The sequence below is a fragment of the Malus domestica genome, chromosome 10 (genome assembly GCF_042453785.1).
Source record: "Malus domestica chromosome 10, GDT2T_hap1".
Taxonomy (NCBI): domain Eukaryota; kingdom Viridiplantae; phylum Streptophyta; class Magnoliopsida; order Rosales; family Rosaceae; genus Malus; species Malus domestica.
The window spans coordinates 35,321,889-35,342,718 of NC_091670.1; the positions used below are offsets into that span (position 1 = coordinate 35,321,889).

Genomic DNA, 20,830 nt, shown 5'->3' on the forward strand with positions numbered 1-20,830 from the left:
CCTTTCCTCCAATTATACAATAACATGTGGTATTCCATATTGTGTTCCGAACAGAATGAAAAATCTCTCCTATTGCAAGAAGAAATCATGTTTTTTTTTTTTTTTTTGTCAAATCAGGAAGTAGTCATGATAGGTAATATAGCAAAGCAATATGATAAATGATGTAACAACCATAATAATTGGGGTAGGATGGGGTTGATGGAATATTAAGAACTGTAGCAGCACCAATAACATAAGATAATAAATTAACATTGTTAATATACAACCTAAGATTAAAATGAACAAAAAATATGGGTAACATAACTTAGAAAATAATCAAGTAAATATCTTCACTTGATATGCCACCACAAAAGTCCACTACATACGAACAAAAAATAATGTTTTTGTCTTTTGTAAATATCATGCACTTATCCAAACAAACTCTAAATTTCAAAATATTAGACTAATTTGTTATAATTTACTGGTATTTTTTTTTTATTATTATTTGAAATAGTTCTGAATTCGATTATCTTTTATGTTAATAAACAGATCCAAACATTAGCATAAATGCTAATAAAAACAAACTCTAGAATCCAAATAGCTCATGGGCCAAACACATTATAAACTCATTTGAAAGTGTTTTTAAAAGATCAAAAATACTTTTGGGAAAATTAATTTTGGGTTCCAAAAGCATTTTAAAAAGCAAATTATTTTTTCATAATTTACTTAAATTTTTATTAAAGATTGATTTCGAAAATATTTTTACTAAATATACATTCAATCAATTTAAAAGTACGTTCAAATCAGTGATATTTTCATTTCTCACTTCCGTATCCCATTTGGATAACAAGAAAATCCAAATCCACCCAAGAATTCCCTTATCATTTTCCAAGTTCCTTCCCTTATTATTTAACTAATAACCCCTCTTCTTTATTTTATTATTACATGTTCGGTTGGATATTCCAAGCACTAACATTTTTCATTGATTTCAACTCTTCTCTTCCCCTTTTCCTCCTTCCGATTTACATGTTCGGTTGGATATTCCAAGCGTTCGCATTTCTCCATTGCCGGTCACAAATTCTTCAAACCCATTTGTTTTCTCGATTACCCATCTGCATCCGCGCCTCAAGTTTTCGACTTTCCTTGTGATTTGTGGATTTTGGCATTGATTAGTTTCTGGGTTCCTGTGTTTCCCCAAATGCCCATCTGATTTGGAGGGGTTTTTGGCTGTTAACTTTTGTGACTTCATGCTCATGGTGAGACCTCCTCCCTCTGATTTCTGAGCTTCTTAGCTTTAATCCTCTGTTTTAGCTTTCTGGGTTTTGTTTGACATTTCATCTGCTTTTGGTTATATTATGGTTTCTGATCTCATGTGGAGGTGGGTTTTGATTTTGAATACCCCATTTGATTTCTCATGTGTTTGTGGTTGCCTCTGGATCCGAGTTTGTTTTTCCCTTTTGATTTCATTTTCTGGTATCTTCTGGTACTGCTTGATTTTGTCTTTTTCTTTCTTTCTAATGGTGTTTTTAGATCTCCTGCATTAGCTTGTATTGATATTGTTCTGTAATCGTATAAAAGTATTGATGGAGTACCTGCATTTTACATTGACTTCTATTCAAATGCCCACCTGGTTTCTGTGGTTGAGTCATTTGTTTTTGGAATGAAGAAACTGTTTGTGGCCAGTCATGAGATCAAATCTTGGGTCTTGGTGCTTGACCAATGTATGACTACACTATCTAATCCTGTCAGCAAGTTTTTTTAGTGTAGATTCATGCATTTGTATTTGGAAAGTCCTAAACTGGAGTTTGGGAGTTGCTTAGTCTCTTTTTTTTTCCTTCTAGGTGTTACTTGGATCTCATCTGCTTCTAATTCTATTTTGTGATTCTGGTTTTAGCCTTTGCGTTTGTTGTTTTTAAACGAAGGTTTTTGTTGCCCAAATCTATTTAAGTTGGTTTCAACAAATAAAGATGCTTTTGTGCGGCTATTTCTTGTCGTTGGGCTGTGTAGGTTGTTTGTGGATTATGTTTGTACACTTAAGCTATCACATTGCTTACGGTTTACCCATCTGCTAATATAAGCTACTCTGGTTAAATGTCATCCTCAGATGCTCACGGCAGTAGCCAAAGGAAAAAGATACTGATAAAGACGTGCATATTTTGTGATTATAAATTACTATCCTGGTAGCTTCCTTGCTCTTTGAGTATGCTAATGGAAAGATTAAACAGGAAAATGAAGTGGGGAAGCTAGTACGAGAAAGGAAAGAAGGGAAATAAGAACTAGTAATCTAGCATATTGCAATGGAAATGTCTACAAAATCGGTTATGGCGATCAAATCTTACCAAAATCAGGCCGGCGTTCTTGTTAAAAACTACTTGCTAGCGGATCCCTTCATACCATACACTTCCATTATTGGAGGCATAATTTTGTGCAAAATGGTATGCTCTTAGTAAAGATGTGCTATAGGGTGCCTCATTCAAGCTGTAGATTTGGTTTTCTATTTTCTTATTAACTCGTTAAATATTGCAGGTCTATGATCTTACCCAATTAATTAGTACCTTTTACATTAAGGCTTATGGTAGTCTTACAAAAATCCAACGAATTGAGTGGAACAGTCGGTGAGGACACCCACTTTCCAACTGTAATATACTTCCCTTCTGGAACACTACTTGTAAATTTATTAATTTGAAAAGTTAACTTTTGCAGTGGTATCTCCAGTATTCATGCCATTTTTATCACAGCTCTGTCCTTGTACTTTGTGTTCGGGTCCGATCTCTTTTCTGACCAACAGCACCTTGGCCTTATTACATTTCGAAGCTCACCACTGTCTGTTTTTGGGTTAGGGGTATGTGCCTTCAATTATTAATTTTATTATGAATTATTAGCCACTCAATTATTGTCAAAGTATTTTACATGTATATTGTTCAAGTGTAAATATCATTGTTGGTTTCAATTTGACCTTAAGCTCATAGGAAGTGATGAACAGATCCCAACATTATCTTATTTGCTTCATTATCATCCGACCAGGCCTAGCCTAGCAGTTAGAAATTAACACATGAGCCAATTTATCACAGATTGACGAGTGATCTGGACTTTATATTTTGTTGGGTTGTTTCATCTATATGCACTTTCTTTTGTTTGTATCTCCTGACATTTTTCTGTGGGACATAATTAAGATCATATATCACAGGTCTCTGTTGGGTACTTCTGTGCGGATCTGGGAATGCTTTTATGGCTATATCCTTCTTTAGGTGGAATCGAGTATGTAAGTAACTTCTATATGGAAGACAATTCATATATAATTTATTGGTTTGCTCTAACCGTCTTGACATATGGGTCAGAAGTATCATTTACCAAGGTTATAATAATCCCATTAAGGTGATTGCTTAATTGCACAGACAGGTATCTAGAAAGTAGAGAAGAAGAGGTTAAGTGAACGGAAAAAGAAACCACATTTGCATATAAATTAAGTTAGTCACTTTTGATTAGACTTTGGCATTTTCTATTGGATCAGTTTCATTGGAATTTAGGGCTTTTCATTTTCATTTTTCTCTTATAATTGCAGAGGTGGCTGTAGTTGAAATTCGATATACGTTCTTCTTATCTTTGTAGTGGTTGGCACTTGGCAGAGGTGTTGTTAGAGTTTAATGGTTTTACTTTTGTTGGTGGACTTTTTGGTGGAAAAATAAATTTTATTTCTTTCCAAAAGAATGTATATAATAATAAACAAACACTAGTCGGCATATAATAATAAACAAACACTAGTCGGCTTATACACAAATCTTTTATTAGAAATGAGTAACGTTCACCACACGTTTGCAGCTGTATAACTCTTGATATGGTGGGATTCAATTTCAGGTTTTCCATCACTCACTGTCTGGAATTGCAGTAGCATACTCCATGTTTTCTGGGGAAGGGCAACTTTATACATACATGATCCTCATCTCTGAGATCACTACGCCAGAGATCAATATGAGATGGTAAGTTTATACACACAAGATTATGTTTAGTTTATGGTTTTCCATCTTTAATATAAGCTTTCGGTTTCATGAAGGTATCTTGATACAGCTGGTCTGAAGAGGTCCAGCGCATATCTCCTAAACGGCATTGTGATATTTTTATTATGGCTGGTCAGTTGAAGTCCTTTTGTATTATTATCTTTTGATCATTAAAGGTGGGGGGGGGGCTATCATATAATAGAGAGAATTCAGTTGCAACAACACTTCCCTGATACTTTCACTTATAATATTGGGTAGTGCTATCCACACACCCATTTTTACTTCTCACACATCCCTCTCAATTTTCGACAGTCGGATTGAATGAATTGAAGAAGATCAATGGAAAAAAATTAACAAGGGTGTGAGAGGTGTTTGTGTGAATAGCACTATCCATAATATAAACTGTCATTTCGTAGCCACTTGTCTTGATGTAAGCAGCATCATGAGCTAATATCTTTCTTGTCCTCCGGTTACATAACTGTCATTGTTAGACATGCTTTCTGAAGGACTTTACGGTATGCAGGCGGCAAGAATTCTGCTGTTCGGTTACATGTTTTACCATGTTTACTTGCACTATGATATGGTAAGATTGCAACTCCATGAAGAAATGTACCACCTACACTTTGGATTTTGCTTGCTGTATACTTTCACTGTCTTCCAAAGTTGAGTTATACATTTTACCTTCTTTGGATAGTTCTCTGAGAAAGGGTAAAAAGTTTGGATCTTTGCATTTTCAACACCGTCCTCTTTTGGTGTGCTTTTCTTGGGGAACAGGATGAAGTCTTGAATCTTGCGTATGGAGTGCAATATTTTACATTTTTTAAGCATTCTAGAAGAGTCTACATTTCTCAGGTCGTACTTCTTTAAACGAAAAAAAGAAGAAATGAAAAGGGACCAAAACATCCTTTACGTGTTCCCTTAAAAGCAATCTTTGTGAAATTTGTATGAATCGTCTTTTCAGATTTTGGAGTGTCATTTGTTGCAAGTAGTTAATCATTTTAATTGGATTGCAGATCATCCAGATGCACATCTTCGGATATCTTTTGGTCTTTATCGTGCCAACAGTGCTAGCGGTAATGAATTTGATGTGGTTTGGAAAGATTATCAAGGGATTGATGAAGCAATTGGCCAAGATGCAATGATGGATATCCATACATATATGTATATATGTATACGTATATGTATATGTATGTATATGTATATATGTATGTTTGAAATGAGTCGAAAGGCTTCCGTTTTAAGATGGATCTGATCTTGTGCATTCTTCTATATTGTTGCTGTATAAATGATAGAGGCCCAGAGGAGGGTTAAAAAGCAATCAAAACTGGAGTCATTTTGGAGGCCAAAGTTGTTGTAGATGATTCCAAGTTTGTTGTTAAGTTACGAGGGGAATCGATTATGTCACGATGGTTAAATGGTTCAAAGTTGCACGCGTTGTTTCAGCATCCTCTTTAATGTTTTAACTAGTTTTGCAACAATGCTTAGCTTATTACGGATGTGCAGAGATTTCTACCCACTAGTTCAGATGTGCAAATCTATATTAGGGGAGATTTTCAGTGTATTGGAAACACGGTCTGGTATAACAAGTGTCATAATACAAATGATTGGGTGCTAAAAAAAAGACAAAAAACAATTCTAAATAATTGTATTATGACAATTCCGTACTGGGCAGCATTCTGGCACTTTGAAAAATTTCCTCATATTAGTGGAATTAAAAACTAATGCAAAGAGGGAAAAGTTAGTGGGTGTGTGTCAAACCGTGACATGTGCATCATGTAAGAGGAAAAACTGTGACATGTGCAAAGTAATTTCCACATAGCTTGTCCTTTTTTTAAGTAGTAAGTAAGATCTAAAATATCGATATTATCTCGATATTTTCATCAAAATTTTCGTGTTTTTGGACTACCGATATTTCCGATATCATCGATATTTTAGACCTTGATAGGAACTCTATGTGGTACTAAGTCACTCATGTATCTTACCATACAATGTATAAAGTGTAAAATATTGTACTAATTCATTATATATAAATGATTATGGTGTGTTTAAACTTCTTTCATTAATTACTACATATTTTCTACACTCACAATGTTTGCCAGCTCGCTATATAAACAACTTAAATCAGTTAAATCCATCATGCAATGCATTTCCTTCCAAATTTTTCTGATAAACTAATAGATAATTGACTAAATAAACATCCTGCAAAGTTTCAATAAAAATTTCCAAGTTTTTCTTACAATTTCCGTAGTTTTTATTCAATTTTTATCGATATCGATAATATCTTGATATTTCCATCGAAATTTTCGTGTTTTTGGACTACCGATATTTCCGATATTATCGATATTTTAGACCTTGACTCGTAAGATTGAATAAATCAAATAAGAATTAAGCGACAAAACAAACAGAGAGTCCGAAAGGAAAAATTGGAAGTGTGTTCTTATTTATTTGTGATTTGGCATCATTTGGTGATTTACGTCGCATTGAAGACAAAAGTAGGAAAAATCTTGAGGATCAACCTAGTACTGCACCTGCGACGGATTGCAAAAGCATCCATGTACTTTTTACCCCACCATATAAAATAGAATAGCTATTAGGTATCGATCAGTCGGGGCTCGTGTTATCTAATTTCTAGAATTTCTAGTGCTCAAGTAAAATATATCTCAACTCAACTCATTTTGTTTAACCATTTTTTTTTGTTGGGTACGATTTAATTACAATTTTTTTAAATGTAGATATGTTGTTGATGATATTAATTGTCTATAATTCGACCATTAAATTATCAAAATCCGTTGGATATGATTGTTTATAAACTCAACTTCCCTTGCCGAAAGGCGCAATCAACCTCGAGGGAGGACTGGATGCATAACAAATTAGCAAGTAACAACCGTTTACATGGAACAAGTGGAAGATAGAAACCCTTGCCGAAAGGCACAATCAGCCTCGAGGGAGCACTGGATGCATAACAAATTAGCAAGTAACTACCGTTTACATGGAACAAGTGGAAGATAGAAATCATTGAAACGAAAACATATATATATATATATATATATATATATATATATATATATATATATATATATATATATATTCTTTATGGAGCTCACATCACATTGAACTTCAACGATCCGAACGGTCTATTTTTCAAGTTGCACCACATAGATCATCCTTGCAAATATTTGCCAAATTGTAAATATTTGAGGCATCTAATTGAGTTCAAAGAATTTACATGGAACAAGTGGAAGATAGAAACCCTTGCCGAAAGGCACAATCAGCCTCGAGGGAGCACTGGATGCATAACAAATTAGCAAGTAACGACCGTTTACATGGAACAAGTGGAAGATAGAAATCATTGAAACGAAAACATATATATATATATATATATATATATATATATATATTCTTTATGGGGCTCACATCACATTGAACTTTAACGATCCGAACGGTCTATTTTTCAAGTTGCACCACATAGATCATCCTTGCAAATATTTGCCAAATTGTAAATATTTGAGGCATCTAATTGAGTTCAAAGAAATTTACGAACACCGTGTTATAAGAAACATTAAAATTTCATCGTGACAACAAAATGGGTAAATGGTTTCGAATTGAATTGAATTTTTTCATAGATCATCTATGAATCGAGACTTACAAAATTGACGGCTCGAATTGTTGAAGTTCGATATGGAATGGGTCCCACAACTAATCCCCATTTTTTGATATTATAAACTTTGTGTTTGTTCAAATAAGAAGTTTATAGACTTTTAGTCTTTATGTTAACCATACCAAGTACAGCTGCCTCTGCAAAAAGAATTTTTCAAAATTAAATTTGATCAAATCTTATCTTCGGTCAATTATATCCAGGGTTTAAAATTTCTTCGATATAGTCGATATTTCCATGGAAATATCCAAAAATCATAGAAAGGTATGGAATTGGGGAAAAAGTCTGAACTTCACCTTATATCAAAGAAACTTTTAAGTTTAGGCTAAAATTGACATATATTGTCGATATTTCTTATACATCTATTAAATATTGGAGAAACTCTTATATTTTGTCCAAATCAATGTTTGACAATCCCAAAAATTTCATTATAAATTTCCATTATTTCCATCGATAGCAACCGATATCGATATCAATATTTTCACCTGTACCGATATTTTAAACACTGATTATATCACAAGAAAGATTAAATGGATTAACTATTTTATACTGGAAAAAAATTAGTTGAAAAATTAGATAATGTAAACTTAATTATTATATTTTGTTTAAAAGTGCGAGACGTGTAATATTTAAATAATGTTTGTAATATTTCTTCTTTTGATATTAATTTTTAATGATATTTGATGTAGTTCTCAAGGCTGGATGTGTGTATATGATATGACAAAAAATAAACAAATGTATTTATACACACACACTAATTAATATTCTCAATAAAATCTGGTTCACCAAACGTAGGTATCAAAAGTGTTGAGTGAGTAGGGTAGCCGCATAGTGCAAATCATAACTGAATTAGTTGGGGAAAAGCTATTGTGACAAAATACTTTTCAAGGCTGATAATATAATGCGTTACTTTTATAACTAATAAACGAAAAGTTAGATAGAACCATATATCATGCAAAAAACAATTCAAAAGTGCAAGCTTAGTTAAGGTGCATTCGACCAGCAGCCGATATCAGCAAACTTAATTGCAGAAAAGATGGCCAGGTGCCATCTTCCAATATCGTATTTTATTAACATTTGAAAGTACATTCTGAATCCGTTAAAGTATGCATTAAAAGTACAGCGACAGCTAGGGTTTAGGGTTTAGTGGCATGTAAATTATGTTCTAAGCATGTAAACTATGCAGCAAAGTACAGGTACAGCTAGGGTTTAGGGTTTAGTGGCATGTATTATGTTCTAAGCATGTACAGATACAATTTTTATTAGGGGGTATACTAACACGAGTAATCTTCCTGAAATGGTAGTAAAACCCATGTGAGTTTATGGAATGGCAAGCAAGAACGGATCGGTCCTCGTCAGTATTATCCTGTGGTTTGAGGACGTTGCGTCATCTCCAGCCGAGAGCCAAATTCTATGTTCTTTTTTTGTTTTCGATAATGTTAATATGACCCATAAAACTCGCAGTTTTTGAAGCTTAGCAGATTTGCAGGGCATGATCGTGATTCGTGAGTTCCATTATGTATCTAGGAGTTTATGATGCATGAACTTGCTAATTATTCTTAATAAAATTTCACATTTTGGCAACAGCAAAGAAATTACAACGCATGAAATTTTAATCCAACTTCTCATCGGGTGTTCGAATTTGCTTAGTCGACCAAAAACTGTGTATAATATACAATAAAGCATGCACAGCCTTTTTATGATTTCTGGTCTCTGTTTGTGTGTGTGTTATATCTGAGCATGCACGGATGCTATACATCCCTTCATGTGCGTGCGTACGTGTAGCGCACACACACTCGCAATTTTAATTCAGAACCTCTGGATGATAAACATCTGTTACTCCATATGAGAAAACCCTAATGCAGCTCAGATAATTAGTCTACCTTTTAATTCATTGAATTAATGACCTCTATAAATAGGTACTACATATGAGAAGGATTCACTTGTCTCTATACCTAATCTTTTGATCCCAAATGGCAACACCCCTCACCACTACCTTCCTTTTCCTTCTAACCGTTGCAACATTCTTCAATTTCAACCAAACCCTAGCCAGCCATAGCTCCAGTTCTACTTCCCTGGTGCTTGGACTAACACATTCTCAGGTTTCCCTTCCAAGCCCGAAAGCATCTTCTTACTCGAAAAAGATGCCATCACAAGTGTCAGACATGGTAGAGCCATTGAGGGAAGTGAGAGATGGGTATTTGATATCTCTTAGTTTAGGGACACCCCCACAAGTCACTCAAGTATATATGGATACTGGGAGTGACCTAACATGGGTTCCTTGTGGCAATCTTTCTTTTGTTTGCATAGATTGTGATGACTATAGGAACAACAACCTAATGCCCACTTTCTCCCCTTCAGCTTCTTCTTCGTCTCTTAGAGACCTTTGTGGTAGCTCCTTTTGCATTGACATCCATAGCTCAGATAACTCTATCGATCCATGCACCATTGTTGGATGCTCGCTTGCTACCCTTCTTAGGGACACATGTCCTAGACCATGCCCTTCATTTGCTTACACTTATGGCGCAGGTGGGGTTGTCCAAGGGACACTTAGTAGAGACACACTAAGGGTTCATGGAATTAGTACTACCCCCAACAATATTGTCACTATGGAAATTCCCAAGTTTTGTTTTGGGTGCATCGGGTCTACCTATAGAGAGCCTATTGGGATTGCAGGGTTTGGTAGGGGAGCGCTTTCCCTCCCATCCCAGTTAGGGTTTCTACATAAGGGCTTCTCTCATTGCTTCTTGGCTTTCAAGTATGCAAACAACCCTAATGTTTCAAGTCCACTAGTTGTAGGAGATGTTGCTATTTCTTCCAAAGAAAACTTGCAATTCACTCCAATGTTGAAGAGTCCCATGTACCCTAACAACTACTACATTGGTATAGAGGCCATCACAATAGGTAATGCCAGTGCAGTAACACAAGTGCCCTCAAGCTTGAGAGAATTTGATTCACAAGGAAATGGGGGTTTGCTGATTGACTCAGGAACCACTTACACTCATTTTCCTGAGCCATTATACTCCAATCTTCTCTCCGTTCTCGAGTCGGTGATTTCGTATCCTAGAGCCAAGGAAATGGAGACAAAGACCTCTTTTGATCTTTGTTATTTAGTCCCATACACAATGAATAATACTATCACAAATCAGGATGACCTACAATTTCCTCCAATAACTTTCCACTTCTTGAATAATGTGAGTCTTGCTTTGCCCCAAGGAAATCACTTCTATGCCATGGGAGCTCCAGTAAACTCGAGTGTGGTGAAATGCTTGTTGTTCCAAACAATGGATGATGGAGATTACGGGCCAGCCGGGGTTTTCGGTAGCTTCCAGCAGCAAAATGTGGAGGTTGTGTATGACTTGGCGAAAGAGAGAATTGGGTTTCAGGCAATGGATTGTGCTTCAGCTGCAGCCTCTCAAGGACTTCACAGAAACTAAGTAACTCCCTCCCAAGTTTTGATGATACGGTCGTTCTTGCTGTTTTAAAGTTGTGCATTTCAGCAGACAAAATAACGAGGCTTCGGCATCGGCAGTTTGAAATTTTGCATAATGTATTTAGCTAGTTTATTTTTGTTTCAATAAATTTAATTCGCTTTTTGTTCTTGGCCAAATATCATTGTGTTAAAATGATGAGCTGGTTATATTCCAGTTGCTTGGTGAAGATGGAACCATTTGCAGTGGAGTAACTTAATTAGCAATATTCTCTGTGAACCAATTGTTTACTTATCTTTATTCTCCTTTTGTTTATTCAATTTAAAATGTCAGAAACAGAGTGAGAAAAGGAGCATGCGGGAATCACTTCCCTATGGCGATTGGTAACAACTGAGAGTTGCGAGCTAACGATACGAAACGAACAGAATAGAGCATTGAACATGCACGATAGGTAGTAGGAGGGTATGTGATTAGACTGTTAGGCCTGCAAGTATGTATGTGCTAAGAGTCGGATCTTCGTGTTGAAAAACAAAAGTGCTTTCTGCCGCAGATAGGCTTATAATAAGCCGCTTATCAGGACAGCACCAACAAAACACCAATAGGTAAGATGTACTGATACAGCTTGAAGGAGATGTTTTTTTTCAAATGAAAACTAATGAAAAGAGATTCAAAACTTTGAATTTTAACCAAAAATCATTAAATAATTTTTTAATGATAAGGACAACAACAACAACAAAGTCTTTTCCCACTAAGTGGGGTCAGCTTAATGATAAGGACAAGAGAAGAAAAAAAAAAACTTCTCAAACGTGCGTGCAATCTCCTTTGCTTGCATCTTTTGACTGCTTCTTTTTCCAGTACCCATCCACTGGGCTCCAAAAATTGCCTTGCCGAAGCAACTCCAATCATTATTGCTCCAATATCTATTTTACAGCACACACCTTTATATATTTGTACTATACACACACACACACACACCCTAATACATATTATATATTATGGACATATGAAGCACTGAAGAATACCTTGTGCAACTTTATTTACCAAGCCACTACCTTTTATACCTACAATTTTAATTTAAATGATGCACCATTGAGACGACTGCGATGTTCCCAGCAATTTCCATCCACGAAACCATCGGCGTCGTGAGTTGCTTTGGAAATTGTAAGGTAAACAAAATTCAAGATTTTTAAGTCCACACAGATATTGAAATGATTGAAGACTTGAGATGCTTCTGAAATTGAAGGACATGAAGCGGGGGTACGATATGGGCTCATATCCATGGGTGTATTTGATTTTATTGATTTCGTTTGCATTATTTTTTTATTTTGCAGAGGAAGAAGGTGAGATTGTAGGTGGAGGAGAAGAGGAAGCCACAAATGGGTGGACAATAAAAGAAAATTAAGTAATTGGTGAAGAAAGTTAAGAAATTGAAGAGATACATAGAAAATTTGATGATTATCGAACAAAATTAGAAGAAAATGTGTTTGGAATGTGAGAATGTGTCAAGAAAATTCACGGGGAGAGAGAAGAATGTAGTACCGTTAAGTTTCATAACCAGTTTGTGTGAGAAAACACGTCAATTTTATTTTTTTATTTTTTTTCTGATATTAAAATTATGCATTTTTTATTAAAATTTAAGTTCTTTTATCCGGTTTATTAGTTTTTTTTTAATAAAAATTTGTCTTTTTAATTGAATAAAGTTATAGCATGATTTTTTTATTAAAATAAACTTAGCTCTAGACATTTTCATGAAAGTTCGGACGAGTTTTCGAACCCAACTAATATAATGCTACTAAGCACCAACAAACATGCCCAAGTGAATCCGACAATTGCTAACCACAGCATTTTCGATTTTCAAACATCCCTATTTTTCTTACTAAGCTGAACTGTAAAATGATGCAAATATATATACTTTGTGTGTGGCTGCTGAAAACTGGGCAACAAGGACCGACTTCATAGTTCCCGCTAAAATCATGTTCAGTTCTAATTAAAGAAGAAGAATTCTTATTAGTTACTACCAAACACCCGAGAGTGTTTTCATGCCAAACCATTTCATTACACGAACAGACAATCACAATCTCCATATCTAAACAAACATGCATATACAAATCTGAATTCAATGTACACATTCAAGCGAACAGCTGATATATCATGTTTCCACCGTGAGTTACGCGAGCTATTGTGGAAATACCGAGCAGGCAGTGACCGAAAGCACCACAGAAGGTTCTATGAGCAACAAGACGAGCTTGCCACCCTTTCAGAAGGTCTGTCCACAAGAACCATTCCTGCGGGGTTCTGCACAGGCTGCACTCGAGGTAATCTCTTTGCTGTACCCCAAAACAGAAGAAAACCGCAATCAGATCACTAAATTACATTATAACAAAAACCAAATAAGCAAAAAGACATGCGTAAATCCATTTTTTAACGGTTAATTCATTGCGCTGAAATGGGTAGATGCTATTGCTCCTATAAAGACCTTATAAAAGTACCTATCTCATAGAAAATGTCATTGACATTGTCTGCAGTTTTTGCAGAGGTTTCCAGGAAGAAAAGACCATTCTCTTGAGCATATGATTGTGCATCCTACAACAGCAGCAGCAAATACGAGCAGCACTCAGAATGAATATACATATAAGTTATAACAAATAGATTCTAGTCAAGCAAGCTCCACTAAAAATCGTACATTATTATACAGTTCCTTTTGTTTGTCCATTCTTTCAAAGTAACCTCTTCAAGGAAACAAATATAAATTTTAATTTCACATTATTTAAATCTTTTTCACACATATTTTCATACTTCCGAAACACTAGTTTCAGAAAAGTGCAGTACCACAAATTGAGATATACAACCTGGAGTACATGAACTACAGTCCACAAGCGTAGGGAAATATGCTTAGTTGCTTCAAACTTCAAAACTAAATATCAACATTGGAAAGATGAAAAGGGGCAGAGAAAAAGACAGCTTGCAGTTACCCATGTCATATAATACGTGCAGAATGGAGAACTGGAGGATATTACTATAAGAATGAAACTGTAATAATGTTGTCCAACACTAATATATAAGCATACTTTATACAAGAAGAGCGAATGATTCCCAAAATATATTCATAACATTCTTCAAAATTTTAAATTCCATTCATCTGGAAAGCTGTTACTTTTCAAGAATAAGGGGTTTGGACAGGAAAAATATCTAGTGACATAAAAGTTCAACCAGTAAGCAGAACAAAAGAAAGCAGAAAGTAATGACTTACCTCTGCGGCCACTTTCCTGGCCTCCACCAGATCCGCTTTATTACCAGCTAGTGCCATAACCATGTTTGGGTTACCTTGTCATGTGAGAAAAAAATAAAATTATTAAAAATTAATGTCATAATGGGAAAACTAAAGAAGCCAGTACCAAAACTTAGCATACATAAGTTTCCATGCCCCATCAATTAAATAGAGGAATGTCTGCAGGGTACAATAAAGTGATAAAAAATACCTTGTGACTTGAGTTCGAGGACCCATTTTTTTGCTCGCTCAAATGAGGCCTACAAGAAAAGTAAAGTTAAATTTCTATTTAAGATGTATTTGACTTAATATATCACATTAGCGAAAAAATGAGACACAAAAGCAATAAATGATAAGATATCCAATAGAAACAACGTTCAACTAGGGATGACTAAAAAGCTTTAATTCTAGTCAATGTTCTAAAAATCGGCCTAGGCGCTACACCGTGGTCATCCTCCCCGATTCAGTCCCAATCGGGAGGAAAATCGGAGAAGACAATAAGCAGGCGCCTGAAGAGCCTGGGCGGGCGCCTAAGGGTGCTAGGCAGCAACTAGGGCGCTTAGGCAGGTGCTGGAGGCTCAATAGGTCTGAGCATGGTTGAGAAAGGAAAGACGCAGGGTCTCTGTTTTTAATCTGGAGAATGAGGAACACAGTTTTTTTTCGAGGAAGAAGACAATGCAAAGGGAAACTTCCTCTGCCAATCCCACGTGACAAACCTATTTTTAATTGTTGCCCAATACCAACGTGCCACCTACCATCCCACTTGTTGAATGGGTTTGAAAAACATTATGAAACTAACATATAAAGCCCTTAAACTTTACACATATATCCATATTTATAATTATTTATTCAAAATATTTTTATTTTTTTAAGTTCATAAGCACTTATTTAATTATTAAGTATAAACATACACTTATTTACACGAAATATAATAGATTTACTTAAATCCGCCTAGTCAGCCTAGGCGCCCACCTAGACCCCACCTAGGCGCTAGGCCCCAGCCCGCCGCCCGACTAGCACCTAGCGTCTTTTAGAACCTTGATTCTAGTGAATGAATGCAAATTCAACATCGACAAAGAAATAAATTTCATGGAAATCTAAAATTTTCAAACCTGGAAAAAATGGTTTTCAGAATACTCACTTGATTTGTTAAATCATACACAATAATTGCAGCAGCAGCTCCTCTGTAATACATTGGCGCCAAACTATGGTACCTCTCTTGACCTGCTGTATCCCAAATCTCAAATTTTACAGTTGCATCGTTTACAGCCAATGTTTGTGAGAAGAAGGCAGCACCTATTGTTGATTCCTGTATCATACAAAAAACGGTAATGGTCTGGACCAAAAAGAAAAGGCTTCCTTTGAAAGTTATAGAACAAACCTGAAATTCAATGAATTGTCCTTTTACAAAGCGCAACACCAGACTAGACTTCCCAGCTCCAACATCCCCAAGAAGCACCTGAACCAGTACATCAAACATCAAACTGGTAATGACGAAATGCAATACCCAAAGAAAAATAATAAACAAATGACTAAAAATTATACATCACATTATGCTAAGCTGCATATGCCTACATATATTCGAATTAGTGACCAGTATATTAGCAAATATCTTTCAAAGAAAGCGCAACCTTTATGTTGACATGGACTTCTGCTTTTACATTTGTATTCCTACTTATAATATGGTAGCATTGTGGCAATACTGATATCATATACCGAGAAAGCTATGAGACTTGCACCAGTCACGGTATGTTCATTTGTTCTCAGAGACCCTCGGGTTAAAACATTGGAGCCAGACCGAGATAAACAAGAATACGGAAGAGTAATAACTTTGGTCTAAACAGATATGAATCCTAATAAGCCTTCAGTCCCATTTTTTCTCATTGCAGCGAGGATGCTAAAATAAATTAAAACCAAGACCATACACAAGCAAGAATACAACTATGGAAAAACAAAAGAGCAAAATTTCGGTGTTAAATGATGTCGTAATTGACTACCATTCCAGGGTTTAAAGAAAAGAAAAAAAAGATACTGTTAACCCACATCCTTTATGTTAATTAAAGCAATCAAATCCGTTAATTAAAGCAATCAAATCCGTTAATTAAAGCAATCAAATCCATTAATAACGAAACATAAATCCAAATATGAACTGGCCTAAAAATACACAATCATCTGAACATTACGCAGAAATCATGCAGACCAAAATTCACAGCTGAACAAATCAGACCAAAATTCACAGCTGAACAAATCAGACCCAAATCAGAATATCCAAAATCCAAACAAATTCCATGAGAAACAAACCAAACCCACATCACAATTCTCATTGAATCGCACACAAACCGATCAAAAACACAAGATTTCCAAAACCCCAATTGAAATTACACAAACCCCATACAATACAGGACAGCATCAAAGACCAATCAGAATCGCACAATTTCATAAAATTGATTAGAAAGCAAGCTCAAGAAAAGGGCTTTTCGCAGAAGCAGAAACGCGTACCAATTTGGCATTGATGTTCTTGTTCCCGGCGGTGGCCATGAGTGCAATGGATTGAAAATTGATGAGATCAGAAAACTGAGCAGAATTTGAGGCAGAGGAACGCAGACGTTGACGAAGAAGGCAAGATGGGGTCTGATGCAAGCAGAAGAAGAAGAGGAAGAAGAAGAAGACGAAGGCGGCAAATCGAGGAAGGATCCTAAAAGCCAAGCCAAGACCAACAACCCTTCTCACTCTCTCTCTCTCTTCTCGAATGCGAAGACCTTTACTGAAGCAAATGACCTTTTTTTTTTACGGAATATTATTATTTCCGATGATTATTATTTTTATTTAATTCCAAACGTTTTCCGCGTGGCAAAGCGTACGAGACGATATAATCTTCTTTCATCCTTCCGGTCCAACCAGGCCAACCAGCCTGTCTACTCAGCTTCCACTTGGGCACCTTTTGTTCAAGACAATGGGCTCATTGGACGGGCTTGGACTTGAAGTTGAGGCCCAACACATTCATGGACCCGCCTAGTACTTTTGAGGCCCAACACATTCTTGGAATTAAGTTAGGAGTAAATTGTAGCAATGGTCCTTCAACTTTAATCAAATTGGAGCAATGGTCCCTCAACTAAAAATCCATTACCATTGGTCCCTCAACTCATCAAAATGTGTAGCTATGGTCCTTTTCGTCAACTTCGTCAAAATTTTGTCAAAATAAATTATGTTGGAATGATCATTGCTACAATTGGGGTCCCTCAACTAATCAAAACGTCTAGCTATGGTCTTTTTCGTCAATTTCGTCAATTTTTTTTCAAAATGAGTTATGTTGGAAGGATCATTGCTACAATTGGATTAAAGCTACCATTACTCCAATTGAGTTAAAGTTGAGAAACCATTTCTCCAGTTGGATTAAAGTTGAGGGACCAATGGTAATGGATTTTTAGTTGAGGGATCATAACTGCACGTTTTGATGAGTTGAGGGACCAATGATAATGAATTTTTAGTTGATGGACCATAGCTACACGTTTTGATGAGTTGGAAGACCAATGGTAATGAATTTTTAGTTGAGAAACTATTGCTCTAATTGAGTTAAAATTAATAGACAATTGCTACAATTTACTTTTAAATTAGTGATTTGTAGTCTTTTCCTTCAACCTGTATCCCGATTTAAACCATTTTCCCAAGAGGGTGCCCTTATAATATTTTGTGAGCTGTTAAGTCACACAAGAAACGTCACGTGACTTAAGAAAATATGAGACATGCTGTGACATGCATGAATTAGGCGTTCAAGAACCAAGGCCCCTTTCGGTAATTTTCTGTAAAGCAATTTTTGAAGAATTGTTTTGTAAAACAGAAACGACAAATAGGACTTCGCATTTCATGATTTGAACATGTGTTTGTTAGTTTAATTCAAGATTGATTTTTGGGAATGAAAATCTTGAAAATGGGTCTGGTAACTATATTTAAAATGTCAAAATTCGTATTTGGTAGTAATGGTGGCGGTTGTGGTATTTAAGATTGAATTTTGAGAATTAAAAACCTTGACAACGTGTCTGGTAACTATAGCTAACATGTCAAAATTTGTGTTTGGTAGTAATAGTGACAGTGGTGGCAGCTATCGTGGTTAAGAAAGGTGGTAGTGGTGAGGGTGGGGTGGGCATGATGGAGGTGGTGGTAACGGTAGCCATGGTGAGGGTAATGAAGGGAGGGGGGATGTGGTAGTGGTGGTGGTCGTAGCAGTGAGACAATAGAGGTGGTGATGGTGATGGTGATGGTGACGGGAGTGATGGCGGTGGATAACATGGTGGTGGTGGTGGTGGTGGTGAGAGCAGAGGTGCAAGTGGTGGTAGTGTCGTTTTGAGCATGGCGAGACGATGGGAGGTGGTGGTGGCCATGGTAGCGAGGGTGATGTCAGTGATGATGATGATGATGATGGTGAGATAGTAAAGAATGTTATGGTGGTGGTGGTGGACATGATGACGGTAGTAGTGGCTTTATAATGTATCTTTTATTTTCTATTATTTTGAAAACTATTTTTGGAAAACAAAAGAAACATCAATTTGATGTTCTATAAGCTTAGATTTAATAAATATGAGATTTTATTTTCACAAAACAGTTTGCCAACTACATTTTCCACCCATCTTTGTATTTGTAAAACAAAAAACTGTTTTGTAAAATGTTAACGAAAGGACCCTAAAATTTTTAGCTATATACAAATTTTTAAGTGCAGCAAACAACATCTTTATACCTTGATTAGAATTTAGAGAACTTAATTAAAAGCTTATGGTACTATTCACTTTAACGAAAACCCACATTTTTACACTAAAAAAGTCAATCGTAGTACTATTCACTTTATCCTTTATTTTGTCTTTAACGTTAAAACTTAAAGTTTTTAAATCATTTTCATTAGTTTTCTTCAGAATTTATCCTAATTAGTGAGAACTTTAAAGTTTGTAAAGATAAAAATATAATTGTAAAGGAAGTATGAGGCTATCTTCACAACTCCTTCACTTAGCCGACTTCATAACTCCTCACAAAGATTAAACCTAAAACATCGTGTTTTTCTGTTTCTCAAAAAAAAACATCGTGTTTTTCATGTGAATGCGAACTACGAAAAAGAGGCAAAAATCCACACACGCACCTCCACTGTGGCGGTACGTACGACCTCTCTTTTTCTCCACGTACGTACTTCTGATCGGATATCATTTCACATGTTTACAAGTACTTTCCTTTGATTCATTACAATGACGTGTTTGATTCTCATGCCTTGGGCTTGCTTTTTCTACGTTTTTTTGCACAGTGCACATGTTCAACATGGCAGAGCTACAAAAAGACCAGAGTGGTTTTAGATCCATCATGACAACTGTCTAAAAATTTTCTAGCCGCTTCAAGCTTGCAATTGTAGAACAATGAAACATAAGAAAGAAGATGAATTGTTCTCATGAAGAAGTTGAGTTCAATGATGTTTGCGTTTTATATTTTTCTGACAGTTTTATTTGTTTTGTCTTTGTGGTTTAGTGAAACTCAGGAATGAAATTTTAAAATAGACTTTAATGTTATTTCTAAAGCAACTTAATCAACTATTATCTGCAACCCTTCTCTTTGTTCTCCTTTTTCAGTCAAACGATTCAAATAAGATTTCTTTGTATTTTCACCCTATAATTTCAAATTTTTTATGGGAACTTTAACGAAAAGCACCCGGTACTGTTTACTTTAACGAAAAACCACATTTTTACACTAAAAAGTCAATCCTGGTACTATTCACTTTACCTTTTATTTTGTACTTATCATTAAAACTCAAAGTTTTCAAGCCCTTTTAATTAGTTTTCCTATTTTTTATTGGTTACCTGGCTCCCTACTTCCACTTAGTTGATTTACACTTGTTTTTATTCTCTCTATGGAATTTAGTGGGTTTTTCAATTTTGTGAAAATTAGTTCAATTGCTCATGTTATGAGTTTGAAATTTATTCTCAATAGGTATATGAAAGACCCTCTCTCACAAAGAATCCTCCCTCTGCCAGTGTCAACATGTATTCATATCTTTCCTGCATATTGGATATATTGGCAAAATACATATGGCTATAGGAGAGCAGAAGACCCCTTTGTATATTTGTAGTATTTTGAAGTTTACTTTGTTTTTTAGATAATGGTTTGATCTTTTAACAAGCGATGCAGGTTTAGGTTAGGTATCTCTACACGTAAAAAAATATTAAAAATATGATTTTAGCATCTGAAGTTTAACTTTCTTTACATAAAACCTGATATAGTCTTTTTACCTGAATAAAACTTAATGACTAGGCTTCACATAAGCAAATTCATTAATTTTGTATTATCTCTCTAATGAAGATGGGACGATATGTGTTAGTGAGCTCTACCTCTATTAAAAAAATAATATAAATGATGGTACAAATGGATAATAAGTGTGTAACATTACTCATAATATATATAACTTGATGCAGATGACTTAGACTCTTGGGTCAACTTATCCACCAGTAGTTCAATCTCATATGGAACCAGT

At 35.5% G+C, this 20,830-nt stretch overlaps 3 protein-coding genes across 6 annotated transcripts; 2 read left to right on the forward strand and 1 right to left on the reverse strand.

The window, feature by feature from the left end:
• The first annotated feature begins 809 nt into the window (after positions 1 to 809).
• LOC103446048 (uncharacterized) lies at positions 810 to 5,419 on the forward strand. 4 transcript variants are annotated; one of them, XM_008385102.4, is made up of 9 exons: positions 810 to 1,235; positions 2,205 to 2,414; positions 2,506 to 2,594; positions 2,683 to 2,821; positions 3,167 to 3,241; positions 3,835 to 3,956; positions 4,031 to 4,106; positions 4,498 to 4,557; positions 4,988 to 5,419. In XM_008385102.4, exons 2-9 carry the CDS (start codon positions 2,277 to 2,279, stop codon positions 5,114 to 5,116), a joined length of 828 nt encoding a protein of 275 aa, XP_008383324.1. In that variant the 5' UTR covers positions 810 to 1,235; positions 2,205 to 2,276; the 3' UTR covers positions 5,117 to 5,419. The 4 variants fall into 4 exon arrangements, with proteins under 4 accessions (XP_008383324.1, XP_008383326.1, XP_070662670.1 ...); XM_008385104.4 differs by having other exon boundaries at positions 871 to 1,235; positions 4,466 to 4,557; XM_070806569.1 differs by having other exon boundaries at positions 912 to 1,235; positions 2,084 to 2,414.
• A 4,360-nt stretch (positions 5,420 to 9,779) lies between these two features.
• Positions 9,780 to 11,099, forward strand: LOC103446057 (probable aspartyl protease At4g16563). The gene has a single exon (XM_008385114.4). It carries the CDS (start codon positions 9,795 to 9,797, stop codon positions 11,064 to 11,066), a length of 1,272 nt encoding a protein of 423 aa, XP_008383336.3. The 5' UTR covers positions 9,780 to 9,794; the 3' UTR covers positions 11,067 to 11,099.
• A 1,948-nt stretch (positions 11,100 to 13,047) lies between these two features.
• On the reverse strand, positions 13,048 to 17,173 carry LOC103446058 (ras-related protein RABF2b). The gene is made up of 7 exons (XM_008385115.4): positions 16,828 to 17,173; positions 15,710 to 15,787; positions 15,470 to 15,637; positions 14,540 to 14,588; positions 14,311 to 14,384; positions 13,550 to 13,643; positions 13,048 to 13,387 (listed from the first exon to the last, which is right to left on the reverse strand). Exons 1-7 carry the CDS (start codon positions 16,864 to 16,866, stop codon positions 13,287 to 13,289), a joined length of 603 nt encoding a protein of 200 aa, XP_008383337.1. The 5' UTR covers positions 16,867 to 17,173; the 3' UTR covers positions 13,048 to 13,286.
• Positions 17,174 to 20,830: the final 3,657 nt, after the last annotated feature.